Raw genomic sequence first — 24,777 nt, forward strand, 5'->3', positions numbered from 1 at the left:
AGAGCAAAATGAGACTAATGGACCTGCCTTTTGAAGGCTGGCTCATGTGACCAACTACGCGACTCGTAACATGGTTTTCTGTAGTTGAATCAAATGTAGATAAGGCGTCTTCTTTTCTAATTTTGCCAATATTTCAGTTGTAAAATTGTAATACAAGTGACAGCAAGTCATGATAAGAACTAAAGACACTATGTTAATTGTTGGCCATAAACTTGCCTGAGCTACATTTGGTTTGTGTTATAGGGCCATATTTAAATGTAATGCATGATTTTGAATAAATGCATGGCTTTTGGGCCCAAATCATGTTCCGAGTAATGTAATGAAATAAAATGAAAATCATACTGATCACAATCGTTTTTATTTTTGATTATTATACCTAGGTATAGTGTAGTTAAATAAATGTGTTTACAGATAATTCAGATTAAACATACAAAAAACATGAAAAAAAACTCCACACAAAAACTTATAAAGTACCTCAAAAGCCAATATTTATTATGGTAAATTTTTAAATTTAGGCAGATTATACATTTATAAAGATATCAGTCAGCACATATTCTCATTTCAACTTTCTTCGACCTTTATTAGTTGCAATAATAAAACTTAATTCTTGATGCAATACTCATTTTCCTCATCCTGAGGCTTACCTTCAACAGCAAACAGCCTGCTGTTTGGGTTTGCATGCCTCTGCTTATGCTTCAACAAGCAGGAATGACTCCTAAACTTGGCTTTACAAATGTCGCAAGACAGCGTTGGGTCCATGTGCTGACGTCTCACATGCTCGGCCCGTCGGGACGAAGATAGGAATCTTAAATCACAGAATGAACACTTATATGGCTTCTCTCCAGTATGTATACGCGTGTGATACAGAAGAGACTCTTTCGTAACAAATTTTCCGCCACAAATATCACAAGGAAAGTTCTTTTCCTGTGTATGCTTAACTGTATGCGCTTTCAATCTGCTTTGACAACTGAACTTCTTGTTACACCAACTGCACACATGTTGCTGCCCTGTGTTTGTATGTTCAAATTGAATGTGAACACGCAATGTGTTTTTACGGGAGTACTGTTTGTTGCAAATATCGCATTTGAACAAGCCTTCTGTTGCTGATTTTCTAGCAGATTGACCACATATTCCGTACTCAATATGCTGTTTGAATGTGTCTTTATTTTTGTAAACGCGGCCGCAACTTTGGCAGACAAATCTTAGTCTATGCGAGAGTTCATGTTGTTTTAAACTGAAACGGTTTTTGTATGTTTTTCCGCATTCCACACATATCACGGTCTGATGACAGTCTTTTAAATGCTGCTCGACCAGTTTGTATGAAGCGTAGCTGCGCTCACATTTTGGGCATTTAAAAGTTTTCGGTGCATGTAACCTGAGATAGTGCTGTCGCAGGTAATCTAGTGTTTGGAAAATTTTAAGACATCCGCTGCATTTATATGACAAATGCATACTATCCTTATGTAGTATAAGTTCTTTCGGCAATGTACTTTTCCTAGGTTTACTTTTGTGTTTTTTATGTTTAATTACTGGTTCAGTGTTAAGTTCAAAGTAATCAAAATCATCATTCTTCACATCTTGTAGACCATTTTTAGCATTTCCTATATTAGAAACATTTTGAAACCGCTTTAAGATAGCTGACGGTGAATTCACAGGCCTCTTATAATCAAAAAAGTCTTGAGTTGTTAGATCTTCATTAAAAGAAATAAATAGAGACTTGCAATAAACATGTTCTATGTCATGTGGTATACTATGATCCAGATTTGTTATAGCTTTATGTAAATTTTGTGTATTTTCTTTGCATTTCTTGATGAATGTATAGCAATTTAATGCAGTTATTGCACATTCTTTGCAAACTATGTCAAAAGCGAGGATTCCATTGACCTGCAAAATATAAAATAAGTATTGTTATTATTTTTTGTATTATTGTTTTCATCACATAGTCGTGTATATTGCAGATGATTTATTGATTCAAGGAAGAAAGATATAATAATATAGGACAATATTACACAAATCAACCTAGTCGTACAATAGATACTTTTATACATAGAAATCATCCATAACTCAAGAACAAGTATTTTTCATCCTCACAAATAAATGGCCTGGGATTCAAATATAGAGACTAAAGCTTCGTAGGACACTGCCGCTACACTATACTTCGTTATTTTTAGCATTAGAAATAAGGTAAACAATCTTGATGTGTCTTTTAATTGAAAAAAACATTTTAAAAATAAGTTACGATAAATATGTAACAATTATGAATCTAATACGATCTTTTATAGTCTTCTGCTTTCTTAAGTAATAGTTATTGATTTTTAAAGTGTTTTTCAATTAAAAGACATGTCAAAATCACTTACCTTCTTTCAAGTTCTTTCTAATGCTAAAAAATACGAACTATAGGCTAAGCAGTCGTCAGAAGTGAGCGTCTATTGCAGAATTTACTGACAATTTAAAGTGTTATATTGGAAAGACACCATTTTCGTAACTGAATGAATATGCGTGTATAAGATGTTCTACCGGTAGTGACAAGAGAAGTTATACTACATAATATATATAGAATAGATTTTTAACTAGAATATTTACCTCATTCCCTAAAACAAAACTTAGAACCTCTGAGAGCTCCAAGTGGTTTGTGACACTATTTGTTTTCAGCACCACCTCGTCTTCTACATGGATTGCGGCGTCGTCCACTGTGTTAAAACACAAACAGCACATGCTCTCTTTCCGTAACAATGCATTAAATAGAGCATTCTTAATTTCCGTCATTATAACGAAAATAATAAACTGCAGCAGGTAAATAAACTGAAATAAACCTTTAGCAACCAAACGCACCGACTTTGACACTGGCAGTTTATTGAAGTTTTTTTCAAAATGACAACTGAAATTTTCACTGTCCTTATTGTACATTTGACCCTTAGAAGGTAGCATCAAGGAATATAATACTCACTAAAGTCTATTTTTTTATTCGGTAGACTGAAATGACAGTTAATAGTATGAACATGAAATGTCATTCCATACTATTAACTGTCATTTCAGTCTACCGAATAAAAAAATAGACTTTAGAAGAAGAACGATAACTCGATACAAAAAAATGTCCCTTTCAAAAGTTCGTTTAATACTACTAGCGCTCTGGTAGGATACCATTGTAATTAGAATTGACAACCCGTTTAGCCTAGCGGGTATTGGCAGTAATCCAGTTAAGGAAGCTAATGGTCCTGGATTCGAATCCCGGAGAGGGAATTTATTTTTGTATTTTTTTCTTTTTTGTTGGGGTCAGGTTTTTAAAAGAGCCCATCAACGAGCACACTAGCGCCACTGCTAAATAAAGCTTTGGATTCCTCCGAAAACGGTGCCGTCATATTACGGCCGCTATATAGCGTTGACTGACGTCACTAGAACGTTGTCTATGTAAACAAGATGGCGCGGTTTCCTAGACGGCGTTACGTTACGTTGATTGTCAACGTAAAGCTTTGGATTCCTCCGAAAACGGTGCCGTCATATGACGGCCGTCATATAGCGGCAGCAAAAGACGGCCGTCTTTACGGTGGCGACATGTGGAAAGTACCACGGCGTCATAACACACCGTCATCCACCAAGGTCAAAGCGGCAAATTTGAAAAATGTAGGCGCGATGGGATAACGTCCCATAGAAAATTTGAATTTCGCGCCTTTTCCTACTGACAAGATTTGCTTGATCATCTATAATTTACTTGGAGGATGAAATATTATCAGAAGAGGAAAATAATCGTAGTACGGAATCATTTATTCAAATCTCGTGTCATTTATTCAAAATGGCGTCACCGCTATCTAATAAAACGTTCACGAAACTATCGACAAGTTCATGACGGCCGTCATCTTACGTTACGTTGACAATCAACGTAACGTAACGCCGTCTAGGAAACCGCGCCATCTTGTTTACATAGACAACGTTCTAGTGACGTCAGTCAACGCTATATAGCGGCCGTAATATGACGGCACCGTTTTCGGAGGAATCCAAAGCTTTACGTAAGATGACGGCCGTCATGACCTTAGGGCCTACCGCGAACCACGTTCGACGTGTTGCCTCTCTGTCGCACTTGTAAATTCGTACGTAAGTGTGACAGGGAGGTAACACGTCGAACGTGGTTCGCGGTAGGCCCTCTTGTCGATAGTTTCGTGAACGTTTTATTAGATAGCGGTGACGCCATTTTGAATAAATGACACGAGATTTGAATAAATGATTCCGTACTACGATTATTTTCCTCTTCTGATAATATTTCATCCTCCAAGTAAATTATAGATGATCAAGCAAATCTTGTCAGTAGGAAAAGGCGCGAAATTCAAATTTTCTATGGGACGTTATCCCATCGCGCCTACATTTTTCAAATTTGCCGCTTTGACCTTGGTGGATGACGGTGTGTTATGACGCCGTGGTACTTTCCACATGTCGCCACCGTAAAGACGGCCGTCTTTTGCTGCCGCTATATGACGGCCGTCATATGACGGCACCGTTTTCGGAGGAATCCAAAGCTTAATCGTGATTATTTAAATTTAACGAAAGGTATTTAAAAAAGGGTGTATTGTGTATTTAAGTACCTTTTGAATACATCAAACTAGTTTTTATGATGCTGGTTTCGTCGATCTATGAGCTCAAAACAAAAACGGCCGTTTTAACATTGGACGCGTAGATTGACGAATCCAGTAACATAATGGTTTGATGTATTCAAAAGGTATTTAAGTATTTGTTCGAAATATTTGTGGACACATTTTTATGAAAGTTGAATTTGATATAACAAAGCATCCGCTTCTCTTAGGACCTTTACTAAACAGCCATAAAAGCATAGAAGGTAGCATCTTATAGAAGTGGTTACGCGTGAGGGACAAAAACGCAATGCGACACTATGATTGGTCGAAATTATTTGTTGCCCACCATAATCCATACTACGGTGGGAACAAAAAATATATGAGACTGTGACAAAGACAAACAATAATAGCGCTTTCGCTGCTACTCCTACTGAAAGATACATAAGACTATCCCGTTCTGTCAGTTATCCCCACCACTCATGCCCAATCCAGTTTAATACTAGATTCATGTTCGACACACATGCATTAAGTAAATAAAACAACATAAATCCTTTATTTAATTTAAACTTTGTTGCACAAAATACGATGAAAAAAGAAAACTACAAATGGTAGCCCTAAATTTTCTTCTCCGCTCCGTTAATGGCCTCTTTAAAATGTGTTATTTAAATTAAACCATGCTAAAAATAAGGGATACTTAATCCTATCCTTAATGTGCGTTTATTAGTTTTCTAGATATTGAAACTAACTACATACTACCGTCCTTTTGATCGTAGATGGTGTAGGTTCTTTTGGTTCTTTGATTCCTACGGGCCTGAGAGCCTTCTGCACATATAGCTTGCTCGCAGGATTAAAATGCCTTCGCTCATGTTTCCGTTTACCAGCGCCAGATTTAAATATCATGGGACAGAGTCTGCATGGAAGTGATGGTTCCAAATGCTTTCTTCTCATATGTTCCATCCGTCTTGAAGCAGAGATGAAACCTTCATCACAGTAGTCGCACAGATATGGTCTTTCCCCAGTGTGCAACCGAGTATGGATCACTAATGCTGGATGTGTAACGAACTTTTCATTGCAAAGATCACATTGGAACCTGCGTTCTCTAGTATGCTTAACTATATGGCCTTTTAGACTGCTGAGCGCTTCAAATCTCTTATTACACCATGAACAAGTGTGTACAGCATCGTCACATCCAAACCCGTGAAGAGTGATCATATGTGAGCGTACAGCATTCTTCGTAGCAAAATGGTTTTCACAAATATCACAAATAAACTTTCCTATATTAACTGATTTTCCTGTTCTGCCTCCCCGCTCACAAACTGCGTTGTAAATGTGATCTTTCATGGTTCGTAATGTTTTGTATACTCTGTGACAATTCTGACAGATATACTTAGATAAGACATTATGGGAGAGTTCATGTTTCTTTAAACTCGCTATATTAGTAAAGGTTTTTCCGCATTCATAACAGACGGCATTCACATGGGAAAGACTTAGATGGTATTCTAGCAACTTGCTAGTAGCAAACTTATGATCACATTTTGGACACTGTAATTTCTTTACTGCATGGACCCTCGTGTAATGCAATCGTAACATGGTGATGTTTTCAAATGTTTTCTCACAACCGTTGCATATTAGCCTCTTATTTGTACTATTTTCATGAAGCATCACACTTGCAGATAAAATATCTTTACCTCTATGACCCTTTTTAGTTTCTCTATCAAAACCTTCACCTACAATTGGAACAATCCAGGTTTTAGATTCTTTTCTCACAGATCTCTCTATGTAATATTTACCGTTGCATACATCAGATGAGACATATTTAAATCTTGCCAAGGCTTTTGGAAGTGAACTAACAGGGTTTTTATAATCGTAGTAAACTTGAGCGTCAAGACTCGAGTCTAAAGAAAGAAATATTGTCTTGCATGATTCTCGATTGCTTGTTGAGTTTTGTAAAGAAATATCTAGATTTTCGATGGCTTGTTGTAAGTTTTCAGTGTTTCCTTTGCATCTTTTGATAAACATGTAGCTTTGTATGGTTGATACGACACAATCATCGCATACGGTTTGGAAAGCTAAGTTATTCATCACCTGTAACATAATTGTCTCATTAATTGTAAATAAGTATTGCGATTTTTGATTAGTAATTGAACGCTTAGCTAACATGAAATGTTTTACAGAAAAAAGTTTAATTTCTGAAAACCTATTCAATGTTACCTAAGCTTTAAAAGTTATCAGCATCAACTATAACTAAATAAGATTATTTACATCACATCCTAGGATATAATTCAGCGCTTCAGCAAGCTTTACATTGCCAGAATCGTTCACCATCGCCTCATCGTCTAAATAAACATGATCAGATCCAAGTGCGGCGAAACACAAGCAGCACAAACTTTCCTTCTGTAATAATGAATGTAATACGGCTTGTTTTAACGACGTCATGGTTGTGATATCAAAGAATTGTTGATTATTTGAGTTGTTTATAGCAAAAAATAAGACGCTAACATAACCTAACTACGCAGTTTGACAGCTACGTAACGGTTTGACGTTAAATACTTTTTTAGCATTTTACATTACGGCTGTATACCATTCTGCCTTGAATTTCGTAAAACGGAACCAAGAAAATATAGTCTGTCAAACCGTTTCCGTCAGTAAAGTCTTTGCGGAAAAAGAAGTCGTGAAATGTATGGGATCCAATACATTCTACGATTCTTCTCTTTCCGCGCAGACTCTAGAAAATTGGCAAATTTATAAAATGTAGACGTGAATGGTTATCGTCCCATAGAAAAAAAATTCGCACCTTTTTCAACTGACAAAGTTGTTTTACAGACTATAGTCTAAAGGGAACTCTATACTGTAAGATGAAAATAGGGACTTCCTAGTTCGGTAAAGTTTTGAGTTTTCGTATTTCTTATATTTTTTGCTACTTCATTTACAATAAAGTGTACATTTTATTGCTGTTAGATCAACCTCGGAGTGTTTAATAATTAAAACAAAAACTTCAGTGTAACATTTTATTAGAGATAACTTAGATCAAGCAGTTATATAAATAAAGAAATGATACAACACATGTAGCAACATAATAACTAGGGAACATAGCGACCATTTAGGTACTAAGTCCTAATGCCCCCTTATAAGTAACCCCCTTTAGGTTGAGTCCATGGACATTTATATTTGTGAGGTTTTTTACGCAAAGGGTACCACATTTTTGGTTAGAGAAAGCGCATTATTGATCACCGACAAACGACCTTTTGCTTGAAACCTACACATTAATTGCGCAATAGGTATACTTGGTCAAGCAGATCTTGTCAATAGAAAAAGGCGGCAAATTTGAATTAGAATTTCGCGCCTTTTTTTACTGACAAGATTTGCTTGACCAGCTATATCAGCAGTTGTCTTATTCTCACTTCATTGAAAAGGTATAATCACAAAGGTAATGAGTTTTAAATAAATTAGGACTTTAATATCATGACAATAGGATATAGTTTTGCCTTCGTGAAATTAATCAAATATTGGCTGGAAATGCAAAAAAATACTTGGTATGAGATGCCTTAGTTATGTACAGTCACTATTTTTACTTCATTATATTTGTACACAGATATTGATGTACACTTTTTTCGCTTTTTAACAAGCTTTTATTAGGTCGACCTGTATGTAACTATGTAATGGAATCTAAGGTAACTAATTTAACCATCTTCCAAGGATCGTAGCGTCATGAAAATTGGCAGCTGTATGTAGTTCTGATGACAATACAATAATATGGTACTGTCGAACTGATCTGATGATGGAGACAGGAGGTGGCCATAGGAACTTTGTGATGAAACAACGCAACCTAATTGTGTTTGGAGTTTTTAGAATTGTCTCGATGAGTATTAGTTGTCTGTCGTAAGAAAAGTACAGTCAGCGATAAAAGCTTGTACCAAAAATTTAATGTTTGCCAAAAACTTATTGTATCAGAGGGCCTACTGCCAAAGCCAAATATTTTAAAAACGTAAGGCCTTAGATACACTTGTGAGTTTTGCTTACGTAAGTAGGGACAAAGCTATTTGGAAGAATGAGATAACGATATTCATCACTCATTCTGTAGTATAGGCAGGCGTGGCTCACTCCGCGATTTCGTCGCTTTGCTACAGGTAGCTAAAAGTACATCCGTTCCACACCAATTTTGGGGAAAGCCATAAGCCGCGCGTGGCGCTGTCGCCACCTAGCGGCCATATCTGTGCTGATCGTAACAGACGCGTTTTGTTAGAGAGTGAGTCTTCTGTACTTAGTACTATTATTATTATTTATTCTGTGGTATAGCTGTGTCCCTACTCTACTTACGTAGGTAAGTGAAACTTACAAGTGTATCTTGAGCCTTAGAGATAGCAGTCTGTGCAAGTGTTATTTTAAACGTCAAACTTCCATGAAATGACTTTTACTTAACACTTGCACAGTCTGTTCTACCAAAATCTCCTTGGTCTGACTCTATTTGCCTCTCTGTCGCTCGAATATGCAATAGCGACAGAGGTAGTTAGCGATTTTTGATGTTGGCGGTAGACCCTCTGATCATAACTGTACAGTCACCTGTAATAATACGTTACACAACTAAGGCCGCAAAAATATCTCACACGATCTTATTTGTGGAGCCATAAGAGCGTGTCACATATTTTTGCGGCCTTCAAAAAGTAACATATTATTGCAGGTGACTGTACTATATGTGAGATACATATTTGTGTGATATACTCATGTTTGATTTTACTATTTATAATCGTAATAACAGTTTTTCAGGGACCCTTACCGGTATTTCAAAAGGGGTCCCTTTGTTTCCCATAAAGTTTAAAGTCATAATGTATTGTTTGTCATATTATCATTAGTAAAACTGAAACCGTCAACTTTCAGGATTTTCGTAAGGTTATCCTATAGATAGGTTAGGTTAGGTATGTTTTATGGCGATCCTGAAAAGTTACGCATTTCTAAACCAAACAAATTATGACTAACGAAAGTGCGTACAAACAATACATTATGACTTAAAACTTTTTGGGATACAATAGACCCATTTTAAAAATATATACGCCGTTTTTAAAATATGGTATTATAGAATGAATGACACAGCGGTTACGTAGATCATTAAATGGTAAAAATATACAATCAACATGATAACATTTACCGGTTAACAGTCCCTATTATTATTAGTGACTTTCCTATACAAACTTAATGCCTCTACCACAGACCATATCATATAATAGATGTGCAAAGTGAAAATTGTCTCGCCGTTAAAACATTTGTTATTACATTATTAGTCATTCTACCTATAATAAATATGAGAATGAGAATTTTGGTTTGAGTATTTCATTACTAATGGTATGATTCCAATTCCGACTGCAAACAGCAGCACGTTTCATCGCTTAATTTGAGCCTTTACCACAGAATAAATAATAGTACTAAGTACAGAAAACTCACTTTCTAACAAAACGCGTCTGTTACGATCAGCACAGATATGGCCGCTAGGTGGCGACAGCGCCACGCGCGGCTTATGGCTTTCCCCAAAATTGGGGCCGAACGGATGTACTTTTAGCTACCTGTAGCAAAGCGACGAAATCGCGGAGTGAGACACGCCTGCCTTTACCAGATTTAACAAAATCCATGATTGCCACTACATAGTCCTACAAATCTAGGTATAATACTACAAATACTACATTGCTAGATCATATTTTACAGTGGTAATTATCGCCTTACAATAGCGTCCTGAAGCTCAGCCATAAAAGAATCAAACCCATAATTTGCCAGTCAAATATGAACCTTTAGTGTAGGGAATAGAGTGGATTTTGGTTTGGGCATAGTTTGCTTTGGTTAACAATTGAACGAAACAAAACAAATGCATCTCTATTCCGATTGAAAATGATTTAAATTTCATCGAACTTAATAAGGAGGTACAGTCAGCAGCAGAAGTTGCTAAGCGGGCGAGGTGTTCAAAATGATCTTGACGCGACTTATTGTTAAGAGAACAAGAGCGTGTCAAGGTAATTTTGAACACCACGCCCGCTTAGCAACTTCTGCTGCTGACTGTAGGACCGTGAGCCTTACTGGTGATTGTGCCCAATAAATTAGCAAATCAATTATGAGCTACAGATCAGGGATGTTGCGGATGCCGATTTTTTGACATCCGCGGATGCGGATGCGGATGCGGATTTTTCGAGGCTCACATCCGCGGATGCGGATGCGGATGTCAAGATAGGTACATAAAAAACGTCAAATATTACATTTTAGTAATTTTTATTTCAAAAAACCGGCCAAGTGCGAGTCGGACTCGCGTTCCAAGGGTTCCGTACAATAAGTCCCACTCACGCTTGACTGCTAATTTCTAATAGGTTTTTTTGGCTAATTACTAAATTACCTAGCAGTCTAGCACTTCCGCCGATGCTAAGACGTTCCTGTACCGAACTGTTCCACATCCGCATCCGCATTAAATCCGCATCGATTTTATGCGGATGCGGATGCAGATGCGGATGTTGAAAATAATGCGGAAGTTCCGCGGTTGCGGATGCGGATGCGGATGTTCGCAACATCCCTGCTACAGATGTAGTGCTTAATTATTTTCGATCGTAATTTCTCGGAAACTTTCGATTTTGTCATGCTACTTCAGTCAACATCAGTACTTTTTGTACCGAGACTGACTGAAACAGCAAGACAGGTTCGTACGTTTCCGTGAAAATACGATGGAAAATAATTGTGCACTACAACTGTACTTCGACTGAACAATTTTCGAGTTTGCACGTCTATTATTACATGTGTCTGTGCCTACTAAACGCAGCCCTGGTTAACTACAATGTACATTATATTACATCTATTTCTCCTTGTTCAGAGCCTCTATGAACTCCTCTAGTCTTTCTTGGACTTGTCGGACTCGTTCTGAAAAGAAAATATTATAAGTTAAATATTTTATTTCAAAAATCTGTTGAGAGATATAGTAAATCAGTGTTACAATAGGGAATATTACGCAAAACTCTGTGTAGGGGGCGCCACTAGCAGAAACTGTACCGCCTTGATGCATCAAAGCCGTATTTATTCGTAACAAATAATCTGTGAAAACTTGTCAAAAAACTGTTTAAGGCATGGTATAAGTTACTCTATGGTTTACGGTTTGTGCTAGTGCTGCCTTTGGCGACAGAACATTGCAGTGTTATTAGGGACAGATAAATGTTTGGTTTTTAATACCATAAAATCAGAATTTTAATTTGTTTTTCGTCTGGACCACTACCCGTAACCATGGCGGGTGATATTAAAAAGTTGAATCATCCATATACAGGGTGCTTCCTGTAACAGGAGCAATAAATTAAACTAAAGGCTGTACTCCTCAAACTGACCAACATTTGTTCAGCAACTTTTAAAAATTATGAATCCTTTAGACTTCTTCTTTTTCATACAAAATAAATATTGCCTACAATGTACGCTGACATCAGCGTGTTTGACGTTGCTTGTCACGCTTTATACATAACAAAACTTGCAATACATTGCGTTTTAGAATAAACTTTAAAGTGTACTAAAAATCAAAACATGAGTTATTTTCAAAAGTTGCTGAACAAATGTTGGTCAGTTTGAGGAGTACAGCCTACAGTTTAATTTATTACTCCTGTTACAGGAAGCATCCTGTATATAAATTTACTTACTTAATTCTTCTGCTAACTCTACTCTTCTGCCGGAGAGTAGTTTCTTCTTGAGTTCAGGGTCTGCTGCCATCTGTGAAAGAAACATACATAATATTTAAATTATTTATCTGAAAATGGAAATGGATCATAAAATTCATAAAGCTATTTAAACGTCAGCTGTCGCTCCGTTTGTGGAATTTCTCACGTAGAAAATAGTATATTTTTAAGATACCTACGTTTAAACGAATTTATTACCGACTAGGCAAGCACAAGCGACTTAGACCCACTTGCACCATGCCAATAACCCGGGGTTAACCGGTTAAACCGTTAACCCATTGTCAAATTGTACTGGTAACCACGATAACTCCAAGTTTAACCGGTTAACCCCAGGTTAGTTAATGGTGCAGCCCTATAGTTCGTTTTTTTTCAGCATTAGAAAAAGACTACGCGATCTTGGCGTCTTTTAATTGAAACACGCTTTTAAAAAATCAGTAAGTATTACTTATGAAAGCAAAATAATGTAAATCTATATATATAAATGCAAGTGTCCTGACTGACTGACTGACTGACTGACTGACTGACTGATTCATCAACGCAGAGCCGAAACTACAAAAGCTAGAAAGTTGAAATTTGCACACTAGGTTGCATTTATAAAGTGTACAAGAGATAAGAAGCGATTTTGAAAAATTCAACCCCTAAGGGGGTTAAAAAGGGGATGAAAGGTTGTATGGGGTACAAGTTTTATTTTAAGCTAGGAATTTAAAACTTTGTAAAAATGTATTATATTAAAAAACAAGAAAACTAATTTCAGCGTTTTTGAAAATTCATCCCCTAAGGTGGTGAAAAAGGGGTTGAAAGTTTGTATGGAGATCAAATATTTTTGTGAGTGTGGGACTTGAAACTTTGTATGTGGGGATATTATTATAAGTCAAGAAAAGTAATTTCAGCGTTTTTGAAAATTCATCCCCTAACAGGGTTAAAAAGGGGTTGAAAGATTGAATCTATTACAAATGCTTTGAAACTTCTTAGAAAGGCATAATAGCCGATTACAAAATAAAGTAATTGCGACGTTTTTGGAAATTCAACCCCTAAGGGGGTTAAAAAGGGGATGAAAGTTCGTCTTGGGGTGCAAATTTAATTTTAAGCTAGGAACTTGAAACTTTGCATATAGATATTAAATTTAAATACAAGAAAACTAATTTCAGCGTTTTTGAAAATTCATCCCCTAAGATGATGAAAAAAGGGTTGAAAGTTTGTATGGATATCAAACATTTTTTCTAGCGCGGGACTTGAATCTTTGTATTTGGGGATATTATTAAAAGACAAGAAAAGTAATTTCAGCCTTTTGTAAAATTCATCCCCTAACAGGGTTAAAAAGAGGTTGAAAGTTTGTATGTGGTTCAAATTTTATTTTAAGCTAGGTACTTGAAAGTTCGTAAAAAGATATATTATTAAAATACAAAAAAACTAATTTCAGCGTTTTTGAAAATTCATCCCCTAAGGTGGTGAAAAAAGGGTTGAAAGTTTGTATGGATATCAAACATTTTTTCGAGCGCGGGACTGGAATCTTTGTATTTGGGGATATTATTAGAAGATAATACAAGTAATTTCAGCGTTTTGTAAAATTCATCCCCTAACAGGTTTAAAAAGGGGTTGAAAGTTTGTACAGGGTACAAATTTTATTTTAAGCTAGGAACTTGAAACTTCGTAAAAAGGTATTATAATAAAAGAGAAGAAAACTAATTTCAGCGTTTTGGAAAATTCATCCCTCAAGGTGGTGAAAAAGGGGTTGAAAGTTTGTATGCACATCAAATATTTTTTTGAGTGCGGGACTTGAATCTTTGTACAAGGGCATAATATAAGAATACAAGAAAAGTAATTTCAGCGTTTTTAAAAATTCATCCCTTGAAAGGGTTAAATAGGGGTTGAAAGTTTTTATGGAGATCAAACATTTTTTTTGAGTGCGGGACTTGAATCTTTGTATAAAGGCATATTATTAGAATACAAGAAAAGTGATTTCAGCGTTTTTGAAAATTCATCCCCCAAGGTGGTGAAAAAGGGGTTGAAAGTTTGTATGCACATCAAATATTTTATTGAGTGCGGGATTTGAATCTTCGTATAAGGGCATATTATAAGAATACAAGAAAAGTGATTTTAGAGTTTTTAAAAATTCATCCCTTAAAAGGTTTAAATAGGGGTTGAAAGTTTGTATGGAGATCAAACATTTTTGTGTGCGGGACTTGAATCTTTGTATAAAGACATATTATTAGAATACAAGAAAAGTAATTTCGGCATTTTTGAAAATTCTTCCCTCAAGTTGGTAAAAAAGGGGTTGAAAATTTGTATGGAGGTCAAACATTTTTTTGAGTGCGGGGCTTTAATCGTTGTATAAAAAAGGCATATTATTATAATACATAATAAGTAATTTCAGCTTTTTTAAAAATTCATCCCCTAAAAGGTTTAAGAAGGGGTTGAAAGTTGGTAGAGAGTTCAAATGTTATTTAAAGCTAGGAACTTCAAACTTCGTAAATAGGTAGTTAGGTAGTAGGTTTTACTAAATAGTGGACTTGAAAATATGCTGGGGGTTGAGAGGGATTATATAGAGAACAATTTTATTCAGTTAGGGGCTTGAAACTTCGTAGCCAGGTTGTGTATAATAATTAACAAATGATTAACTGCAGTCCCTACTGCTATCGTTTTCTGCATAATGTTCTAAGCTAATATAGAATATATAACCACCAATATACAAATCCACGCGTACGAAGTCGCGGGCAACAGCTAGTAATCGTATATGATTCATAATTGTTACATATTTGCCGTGACTTATTTTTCAAAAGTGTTTTTCAATAAAAAGACACGTCAAGATAGCTTACCTTTTTTCTAATGCTAAAAAAACGAACCACAAGTGTGTAAATATTAGTATGATTTATTGTGGCGTTTCCACACTTTCGCTGCCAAGTATCTTCTTTCTTTTTTTCTTTCTGTTTTTAATGTTACGTTCACAGAACAAGTTAGAATGGCGATGCGAGCAGGGTACGTGTCGCCGCCGGTTTTGAGCAAACGCTCGCACGCTACTCGCCCGCGCTGACCGAAAACGAAGTAAACATGCCTTTTGCGTCACAATAACCTTCAGATTAAGAAGCCAGACATCAAATCTGTCTAAAGAAGGCGTATCCATTCACCACGCACACAAGTTTTTACTACCGTTGCGCGAGTGTTAGTAAATGTGGAGAGGAACGAGCGGCGACACCGGTTCCGATACTAACTGCGCGCGATAGCCATTCTAACCTCTTTAATAATGTTCTGTGGTTACGTTGACGATCTTATAGTCAAAGCCTTTGTTTTATCCTGTTGTGTAAAATACTGTGTCTTTTTCTTTAAGAAATAAATATATCTAATCTAGACGAGTTGAATCCGATGGAACTGACCTCGTCGAGCACTTCTCTCAGTTCTCGGTCGAGCCGCGCCGCCTCTCGGTTGCCTAGTTGTTGTCGCAGCGCGTTGGCGGTGGTGCGCAGAGTTTGTTGCACGCGCCAGAACATCACCACTTCGCAACATTCCTTCTGCAATATACGTGGGTCATGCTGAAAGTTTCTGCGCTGGTGGCCTAGCGGTAAGAGCGTGCGACTTGCAATCCGGAGGTCGCGGGTTCGAACCCCGGCTCGTACCAATGAGTTTTTCGGAACTTATGTACGAAATATCATTTGATATTTACCAGTCGCTTTTCGGTGAAGGAAAACATCGTGAGGGAACCGGACTAATCCCGATACGGGCCTAGTTTACCCTCTGGGTTGGAAGGTCAGATGGCAGTCGCTTTCGTAAAAACTAGTGCCCACGCCAATTACTGGGATTAGTTGCCAAGCGGACCCCAGGCTCCCATGAGCCGTGGCAAAATGCCGGGACAACGCGAGGAAGATGATACTGAAAGTTTCTGGATTCTGATATATGAGAAAAACTATTTTTTTCTAAGTGGCCAGTCCAGGAATTTTCAGTATGACCTAAGTAGTTTGTCAAACCAAATTGTCAGTAAATCATCTTCCTCGCGTTGTCCCGGCATTTTGCCACGGCTCATGGGAGCCTGGGGTCCGCTTGGCAACTAATCCCAGGGATTGGCGTGGGCACTAGTTTTTACGAAAGCGACTTCCATCTGACCTTCCGACCCAGAGGGTAAACTAGGCCCGTATTGGGATTAGTCCGGTTTCCTCACGATGTTTTCCTTCACCGAAAAGCGACTGGTAAATATCAAATAATATTTCGTACATAAGTTCCGAAAAACTCATTGGTACGAGCCGGAGTTTGAACCCGCGATCTCCGGATTGCAAGTCGCACGCTCTTACCGCTAGGCCACTAGCCACTTCAAATTGTCAGTAAATAAGAACAAAAAAAACTATACTAATCCTTTTCTTTTGGGTGCTAGTACTAGTGTAAGACAAAGATAGTATGATTATCTCTATGTTTGAAATGAGACAGTCCTTTAACAAATAGTAGCAAAGAGAATTAAGAACATATAGAGTGCTCACTCCATACATCAGTTTTGTTACCAAAACGACTATTATTTTCGTGGTCTACCTCTAAAGTCAAGTAGCGGAACTATCAGTATTGGTGCTAAAAATTTGATAGCTGAAATATTAGGCAAGATATAAGCGCACAAATAGTTTATATAATGACATGAATATAATTAACAGTTTGGAATGATTCACGGTTAGTTTCATTAGACTTATATCGACCGGGATATGAACCGTGATTACCTTTTGTATTGTTTTCGAGCAATGCAAAACAAAAGAACAATACAATAGTACATTAAGCTGGCCATACACACTAGGGTACGCCTGCGCAGTTTTACCTGTACAGTTCAACTGCGCAGGTAAAAAGGAGCGTGTGTGGCATTCGACTGTGCAGTTTTCTACGACTGCACAGTTGACCTGCGCGTATATGAAAATAGATATTTATTACCTGTGTGCTCTTGAACTGTACAATTAAAACTGAGCGTGTGCGTAAGCGGAATAAAACGCTAGTTGAGTTAAATTAACTTTATAAATCAGAGCCCTGCCTAATTCCCCTGATGATAAAACATGTTTTTAGGGTTCCGTAGCCAAAAGGCAAAAAACGGAACCCTTATAGATTCGTCATGTCTGTCTGTCTGTCCGTCTGTCTGTCCGTCCGTATGTCACAGCCACTTTTCTCCGAAACTATAAGAACTATACTGTTGAAACTTGGTAAGTAGATGTATTCTGTGAACCGCATTAAGATTTTCACACAAAAAAAAAAAAAAAAAACGATAAATTTTTGGGGTTCCCCATACTTCGAACTGAAACTCAAAAAATTTTTTTTCATCAAACCCATACGTGTGGGGTATCTATGGATAGGTCTTCAAAAATGATATTGAGGTTTCTAATATCATTTTTTTCTAAACTGAATAGTTTGCGCGGGAGACACTTCCAAAGTGGTAAAATGTGTGTCCCCCCCCCTGTAACTTCTAAAATAAGAGAATGATAAAACTAAAAAAATATATGATGTACATTACCATGTAAACTTCCACCGAAAATTGGTTTGAATGAGATCTAGTAAGTAGTTTTTTTTTATACGTCATAAATCGCCTAAATACGGAACCCTTCATGGGCGAGTCCGACTCGCACTTGGCCGCTTTTTATTCTTGTATTATTTTTTTAGACTTGAAGTATACATGGTGATTTGGTTCAGTTCAGTTCAGTTCAGTTTATTTATTCAAGAACAATTTACATCGTGTTTGAATATTCAATATATATACAGTTATGATTAGCCTAGTGGACAAAACAGAAAAGCATGCAAAACATACATGATTATTCAATAAATAAATTCTATTATGACATTAAGCGTTTCAACAAACAACCACAGCAAATTCATCATAAAGTAAGAAAATAAATAAATAATAATCAATTATATACTTAAGTTTATGTCAGCAACAATAAATAATAAGTGTTACATTAAAAATCACTAATGTCATAACAGCATTTTTCTAACAAATATACTTTTAACTTATCTCTAAAAGTTGCGGCGCATTTTAAAACTTTAAAATCTGTAGGCATCTTGTTAAACAATCTGACCGCTTGAACTCTGGCGCTGTGTTCTACAACCTCCAGTCTCGGAGCTAATTTTGGAGTCAAATTCTTAGTCCTAGAGGCTTCCCGCAACACCATTTCGGATTCCGTTTTATAACGATTGCGATGCTTGATAACATCCGTTAAAAGAACTAGTATGTAGAGGCTGGGTACAGTAAGTATTTTTAGACTCTTGAAGTGTTCTCTACAACTTCCCCATGGAGGAAGCCTAGTGATAGCACGTATTGCATCTTTTTGGGCCACGAAAGCGCGATTTATGTTGTATCTGTAGCTGTTGCCCCAAAGTTTTATACTGTAGCGGAGTTTGGATTCTACAAGAGCAAAGTACACCATCCTAAGTTGTTCAACAATCAACTCATCCCTAAGGCTGCGAATAGCATAACAAGCAGAACGAATTGAGTTCTCAATACTGTTTAATTCATCCTTCCAGTTTAATAGTGCATCTAAGTTAATACCCAATATTTTTGTGCTATCCACGGGTTGAATGAGGTTGCCATTGATATGAACACTTAGAGTATCCTTATTTCTAGCTGTAGTTTTAAATAGCATAGCATAAGTCTTTGAGCTGTTTAATATCAAACTATTTGCCCGTAACCATGTTTGACATGCTGTTAGCGCTAAATTGACCTTGACGTTTAGATCAGCAATAGTTGGGCTCGACAAGACTGCACTCGTGTCGTCAGCAAAAATTACCAATTTTAATCCTGGAATTTCTTTACTAAGATATGAAATAAAATCGTTTAAATATAAAACAAAAAATATGGGTCCCAACACAGATCCCTGAGGAACGCCTCTTGTTATGTTGACGTATTTTGACCTATGTGTGACCTCAATAGAACTTTCCTGAACCTCCCTAACTTCTACAAACTGTTTTCGGTTCCGTAAATACGACATGCACCATTTTAATTCATTTCCCCTGGTGCCATAAAACTCTAGTTTATTCAATAAGATGTCATGGTCAATAGTGTCAAATGCAGATTTCAAATCAAGAAACACACCAGCCACCCTTAACTTTTCATTTAAGTTATCAGTAATATGATAATATCCCCTATTAAGGTATCTATGGCCTCAGAAGTACCAATACCTTTTTGATAGGCAAATTGCCTTAAATTAATAATATTATTATTGAATAAGTGTGCCGTAAGTCTTTTTTTTATTATCTTTTCAAAAATTTTGGATAAAGTCGGTAATAAGGAAATAGGTCTATAATTTTTAGGATCCGTTCGCGAACCTTTCTTATATAAAGGAATAATTTTAGCAATTTTCAGCTGCTCGGGAAAAATACCCTGGTCAATACAATTATTATAAAAACATGAAAGTGGTTGAGCTAACTGATCAATATTATCTTTGATGACGGTTATAGGTATATCGTCATAACCACTAGAAGTTTTATTTTTCATGGCTTTGACAATTGACTTAATTTCAAATGATGAAGTACGCCTTATTACCATATTATTTTGTACTCTTTTGGAATTCGACTCTAGTAAGGAAAAAGCTAGGGCAGGGTCACCAGTTACTTGAAAATTTGCGGAATCAAAATTGTTGGAAAAAATATCGGCTATATCCGCACCATTGCTTACTACTAATTGGTCTATTTTAAGTAAAAGTTTGTTATTACTATGGACTCTATTCTTATTTGTACGTTTGTTTACTACTTCCCAGATGCTTTTAGCAGAGTTATTTGCCTGTATAATTTGTTTTTGTACTGTTAACTTCCTTGCAGTCTTGAGAACCCTTTTGAATATCTTAATATACACTTTGCTATAGCTAATTAAACTTTGATCATTGTGAACATTATCTACTGATAATAGCACACGTTTCATTTTGCTTGCTACCTTGATTCCCTTTGTTATCCACTTAATTTTGTTAGTTTTATGTAAATTAATTTTTTTCTTTACCTTTTTAAAACTTTTTTGAAATATAGCAGTAAATGTTTTAAGGAACCCATTAATGCCTAAAATATCCAAATTTTCTTTTTTAATGTAATCTTTGTAAAGTTCCTGATTCTTTTTGTTAAAAACTCTACGATGTACAAAAATGGCTTTTTCCTTGTTGTTAACGTGCTTATTATTATTAACTACAAAGCCAGTTTCTATACCTGCATGCCCATCTGACAGACCATTATGATCCACTAAAGTCCATGACACACACTCTTCAGGCAAATTTGTCAGGATATTGTCTATGCACGATTCAGATTCATTGCGCTTAAACGTCACTTTATTGTGAACAAGATGCCTAAAGTTATATGATCGCAAAAGTTTAATGAACATATTTTTCCTCTTATCATCTTTTAACATATTTACGTTAAAGTCTCCGCAGATAATACATTTTTTGTCAAGGAAGTACTGTAGTAGCTGTTCTAACTTTTCCATAAAAATGTCAAATTTTTTGTCATTTTGGTAACAGCAACATATACATATACATATTAGTTTCCAAATCCCTAACCCCACAAATTTCAAAACACTCTACTCTAGACATTTTTTTTTACACTCTAATAGAAGTTCCGTCTTCCTGGTACCATACGTCTGGTACCATATGTCTGACCATACTCTAAGGTGTGGATAATGTAGGTCATACTCATATTGAACAACTTATATTATGGGACCCCGAAGTCGTAATTTTTTGTCTTTCTTGCGTTTTATAATTAAAAATAATAACGTTAATATAGTGCTGCGTCAACATCAAGCACAGCTGACGACGGTGCCATGGCTACACAACTGAGAGTTTGTGCAGGTTTACCGCTGCCGTGTATGTGCTCCACCCGGCTAGGGTTTACCTGTGCAGTTTAACTGTACAGGTAAAACTGTGCAGGCATACCCTAGTGTGTATGGCCAGCTTTACATACTAACCTAGGGAGGTAAATTCGTGAATGCTCCAGATCGCAAATGTTTGTGGCCCGAACCGAAGGTGGGGGCCATAAATATGCGATCTGGGGCTTTACGAATTACCGCCCGTGGTTTGTCTAAAGTTTTACGTCTTATTGCCTTGGCCAGGAAGTGAGATTTTCGCCTCGCGTAGCGGGTGACGTAAAAGATAATCACGGTTCATATCCCGGTCGATATAAGTCATGCATATGTATACTTACTCCGTTAGTCCTTTGCAGCTAAAATGAGATGGGCATGAAATGACAAGCGATTTTTAGATATGTGGGCAATACAAACGTAATATAAGTACATCTAGCAACACAAAAAAAAAAGAATTGGATGCAACAATTGATTGCTATTGATAATATAGCACATCAAATGCTAGAAAATAAGCTTTAGTTTGCAAAGTGTGAAGTAGACGGCCGAGAGTAAGCGAGGTCGTTTAGCAGTAAGAGGCTAGCAAGTTCAGTAGCAACCCCTGCGCCATGAATCATGAAGTATTGAAAAAATGCAAGTGATTCAAAAATAAAAATGAATAACCTAAAAGATCTATTATTGCCTTGTATTATCAAAGACATAATGATAAAACTTCGCGCATATTTAATGAAAATGGTTTTGTTTTTCCAAAAAAATTAAATTTAGTTTTTCAGATAAAAAAAGTAAACTTACGCCATTGCCGTTCTGTTGACTGTACAGGTAGAAGCTCTTCTTGCAATCTCTAGCTCTCGTCTGCGCGCGTTGAAGGAAATTCCTGGAACAAATGGTACATTGTGACACAGGCCAGGAAACAGGGATTTGCCTGCCGAGTGTGGTATCCTCCTAAGGCCCAGCCATACAAATGTAAAACCCAAAAGTTGCCACTGAAATGAACCTATAGTGCAGGGAATAGAGTTGATTATTATTTGTTTGAAAATTTAACGAAACAAAGGAAATGCAACTTAGGAGGATATAGGCGGGCGAGGGATTTTTTTTTTGTCATATTAGTCGTAGAATTACCCAACGGGGTTGGCCGGTCGAAGTATTTAGCAGATGGCGCCATCATAGCTTGCCCTGTTCCCTGTTCAGTTCTCGTATGCTATTTTATTTTTATTGTCATTTTCTTACTTAATGAATGTTTTAATTAGGTATACAGGATTTTGACTCTTGGAGACCCTATACATCTCTAAGGATAATTTGATTAACTACTATATATTTGTAATCTTTTAGTTATGATGACACTTAGAGACATTTACATCGCTAAATAATTTTAGATTATAGTTTTGTATCTTTGTGTTCTTTTTTTTCAATACTATTGTTATAGCGTTTTTTTTTTTGTAATTCGACATTTAGAGACTTTATACATCTCTGTGTAATATTTTAGTTTGATTTTATATTTGCGGCTTAGAAAGTTGTATTTTATAATTGTATATGTGTTTTTTTTTTGCTGTATGTAAATTCCATGTTGACGTGTAAAAGTACCCTTGTGGCCTATTTGCTGAATAAATGTTGATGTTTGATGTTTGATGTTAGAATTGTGCACATTTTTTGAAGTGAAAACTTCTTTAGCGGCGCTGGCACTTTTTGAGGTGGGGAAAAAAATGTTAAACTCGCGTAAGACGGACACGTGACCTGATAGAAAAACTGTTACAATGTCATTGAGTATTTACTTCTGCCGGCACTCCCGGAGTGCAAACCGTTTTTTTTTGTTTTTTTAATGCCCTGGATGCCAGCCCTTTAAGCCAAATCTCATAGAAAAAGGGGCAAGCTATGATGGCGCCATTCCCTACCTTCAACTTACTTCAAGTAAACAGGTCTCCAAGTTTCTCTAATAACGCTACTTTCTCGTAAATCGTGTAAGGTGAGCTACTATGTGTGTTTTCAGAAATTTTGCGGTTGTATTTTATTAGATAAGATAAGATGTTTATTTGTATAGTCATGTACATAGGATGTTATTACAGTTATACAGGAAGCTTTCATGACACCCTGTCAGGGCACACAAATTGTCCTATATCTAGATGAGTATTATTTATACATACTTACTTGAGATACACAGGTCTCCAAGTTTCTCTAATATAGTCGTTGTCAACCTCTACGCCCCGTCTCCTCAGGTACGCTAGAGTAGGTCGCGCCGACCCGAGCCGTTCTAGTTCTACGCGACCTTAATACACTATGCTATCTTTTTCACACTAAGAGAGTTAACATTACTTAACTACATATTATAAACTACCACACAATAATATAGTAGAACTAGACGACTTTAACGGGCATTTGATTTAGGTTCAAATTTTGACAGTAGATGGCGCTATAACGCGATCTTAATTGCGCTAAGGACATTTTCACATAAATAGTATGAAAGCACAGAATAAGTAATAGTATTATCATACAGAACGGCCACGCACCGCCCCGCCCCGACTCGCATTACCTCGCCCCGCGACACAAATCTGCCGGACTTCTGACGTACTCTCAGTAAAGCGACTATCACACATACAGAATGACACGTGTACAGACGCGCCGCGCACACATATAAACGCAAATGATTTTTAATGTATGGCGTGTCCGCCCTGTGATGAAAGTAATGATGACCGATGTTAAAAGTATTTCTAAAGTCTATTTTTTTATTCGGTAGACTGAAATGACAGTTAATAGTATGAACATGAAATGTCATTTCATGTTCATACTATTAACTATTCATATATATATATATATATATATATATATATATATATGTCGGAGCGAGACACCAGAAAGACGTATTGCAGCATTACAGTTCATAGTTAGACGCCTGTAAAAGTCGATTAGCAATGTTTGACTATGTATTATTTGCTTGTAACGAAATAATGAAGCTGCGTAGTGAGTAACGCCACCATCTATTGGCGTATTATTGAACTAAAATGACAGGTAGAAGGCTTTGGAACGTCAAGATGTGTATCTTGAGTGAAGGTAGGCACGAGCAGACATTTTTGTCGTTATGTTGGTAGACTGGTCAGGCAGGTTTACCAACTTGAATTGGAGGCGGGAGCGGTTGGCTCCGCCGCTGGAACTGGCTTCAGTCTTCTTGATCGGACCGCGCTAGAGATCGGACGTTAGCCAAGCTCGTGCCTAATTCGCTACGTTCCTGAAGGCTTACACCTGAAGGATTATTCTGAAAGCTTATAGATTCTCACGTTGTTTAACCGTTTAGCTAAGTGTTTTATTCCAAGTGTTATTTTGATTTCTTATGTGCCATTAGAAGCTTACTTTTGTAAAATAAAGAAACTATGTGTTGTTTTGAAAAGATGTGTCCCGCCGAGTTTGTTGCCGGGTTAAATCTTCTCGGGTCAGAGGTGTAGGGTTGGAACCGGTTTAATTTGACTTAAATAAAGATTTGAACGATTTCATGTGATCTTTTTATTTTTATTGAATTCCGATTCCATCGTAAGATCGTTTAGTTATTTTTATTATTTAGTACTCAAATAATAGTAGGCACTAGTATGGTTAATGAGTCCGAATGTTTATTTCATGCGTAGGTAGCATACCTACTATTTTGGCTGTGAAGTAATACATCTAGGTACTACCCCCACGCGCCCACCGCCATCGGGACCATCCGTCGCCGACATATATATATATATATATATATATATATATATATATATATATATTTATTTATTTATTT

The 24,777-nt window shown here is 36.7% G+C and overlaps 3 protein-coding genes and 1 long non-coding RNA gene across 4 annotated transcripts in view; all 4 read right to left on the minus strand.

Annotated features, from left to right (window-relative positions):
- Positions 1–508: 508 nt before the first annotated feature.
- LOC134658767 (zinc finger protein 91-like) lies at positions 509–2,797 on the minus strand. Its single transcript, XM_063514407.1, has 2 exons — positions 2,584–2,797; positions 509–1,884 (listed from the first exon to the last, which is right to left on the minus strand). Exons 1-2 carry the CDS (start codon positions 2,764–2,766, stop codon positions 601–603), a joined length of 1,467 nt encoding a protein of 488 aa, XP_063370477.1. The 5' UTR covers positions 2,767–2,797; the 3' UTR covers positions 509–600.
- Positions 2,798–5,197: 2,400 nt separating this feature from the next.
- On the minus strand, positions 5,198–6,265 carry LOC134658768 (zinc finger protein 354B-like). Its single transcript, XM_063514409.1, has one exon. The coding sequence runs from the start codon at positions 6,222–6,224 to the stop codon at positions 5,304–5,306; it is 921 nt and encodes a 306-aa protein (XP_063370479.1). The 5' UTR covers positions 6,225–6,265; the 3' UTR covers positions 5,198–5,303.
- A 63-nt stretch (positions 6,266–6,328) lies between these two features.
- On the minus strand, positions 6,329–7,056 carry LOC134658769 (uncharacterized). Its single transcript, XR_010097728.1, has 2 exons — positions 6,825–7,056; positions 6,329–6,647 (listed from the first exon to the last, which is right to left on the minus strand). It is a non-coding gene; the product is annotated as an uncharacterized LOC134658769 (long non-coding RNA).
- A 4,224-nt stretch (positions 7,057–11,280) lies between these two features.
- LOC134658864 (dynamin-like 120 kDa protein, mitochondrial) overlaps positions 11,281–24,777 on the minus strand; it is a 64,883-nt gene continuing 51,386 nt past the window's right edge. The window contains exons 19-22 of the mRNA XM_063514534.1: positions 21,816–21,897; positions 15,613–15,747; positions 12,206–12,275; positions 11,281–11,447 (exon numbers count right to left, since the gene is read on the minus strand). Coding sequence (XP_063370604.1) covers positions 11,383–11,447; positions 12,206–12,275; positions 15,613–15,747; positions 21,816–21,897 — 352 coding nt within the window. The 3' untranslated portion in view covers positions 11,281–11,382. The remainder of the gene's footprint in view (positions 11,448–12,205; positions 12,276–15,612; positions 15,748–21,815; positions 21,898–24,777) is intronic.

Source organism: Cydia amplana, chromosome 23, assembly GCF_948474715.1.
Source record: "Cydia amplana chromosome 23, ilCydAmpl1.1, whole genome shotgun sequence".
Taxonomy (NCBI): Eukaryota; Metazoa; Arthropoda; class Insecta; order Lepidoptera; family Tortricidae; genus Cydia; species Cydia amplana.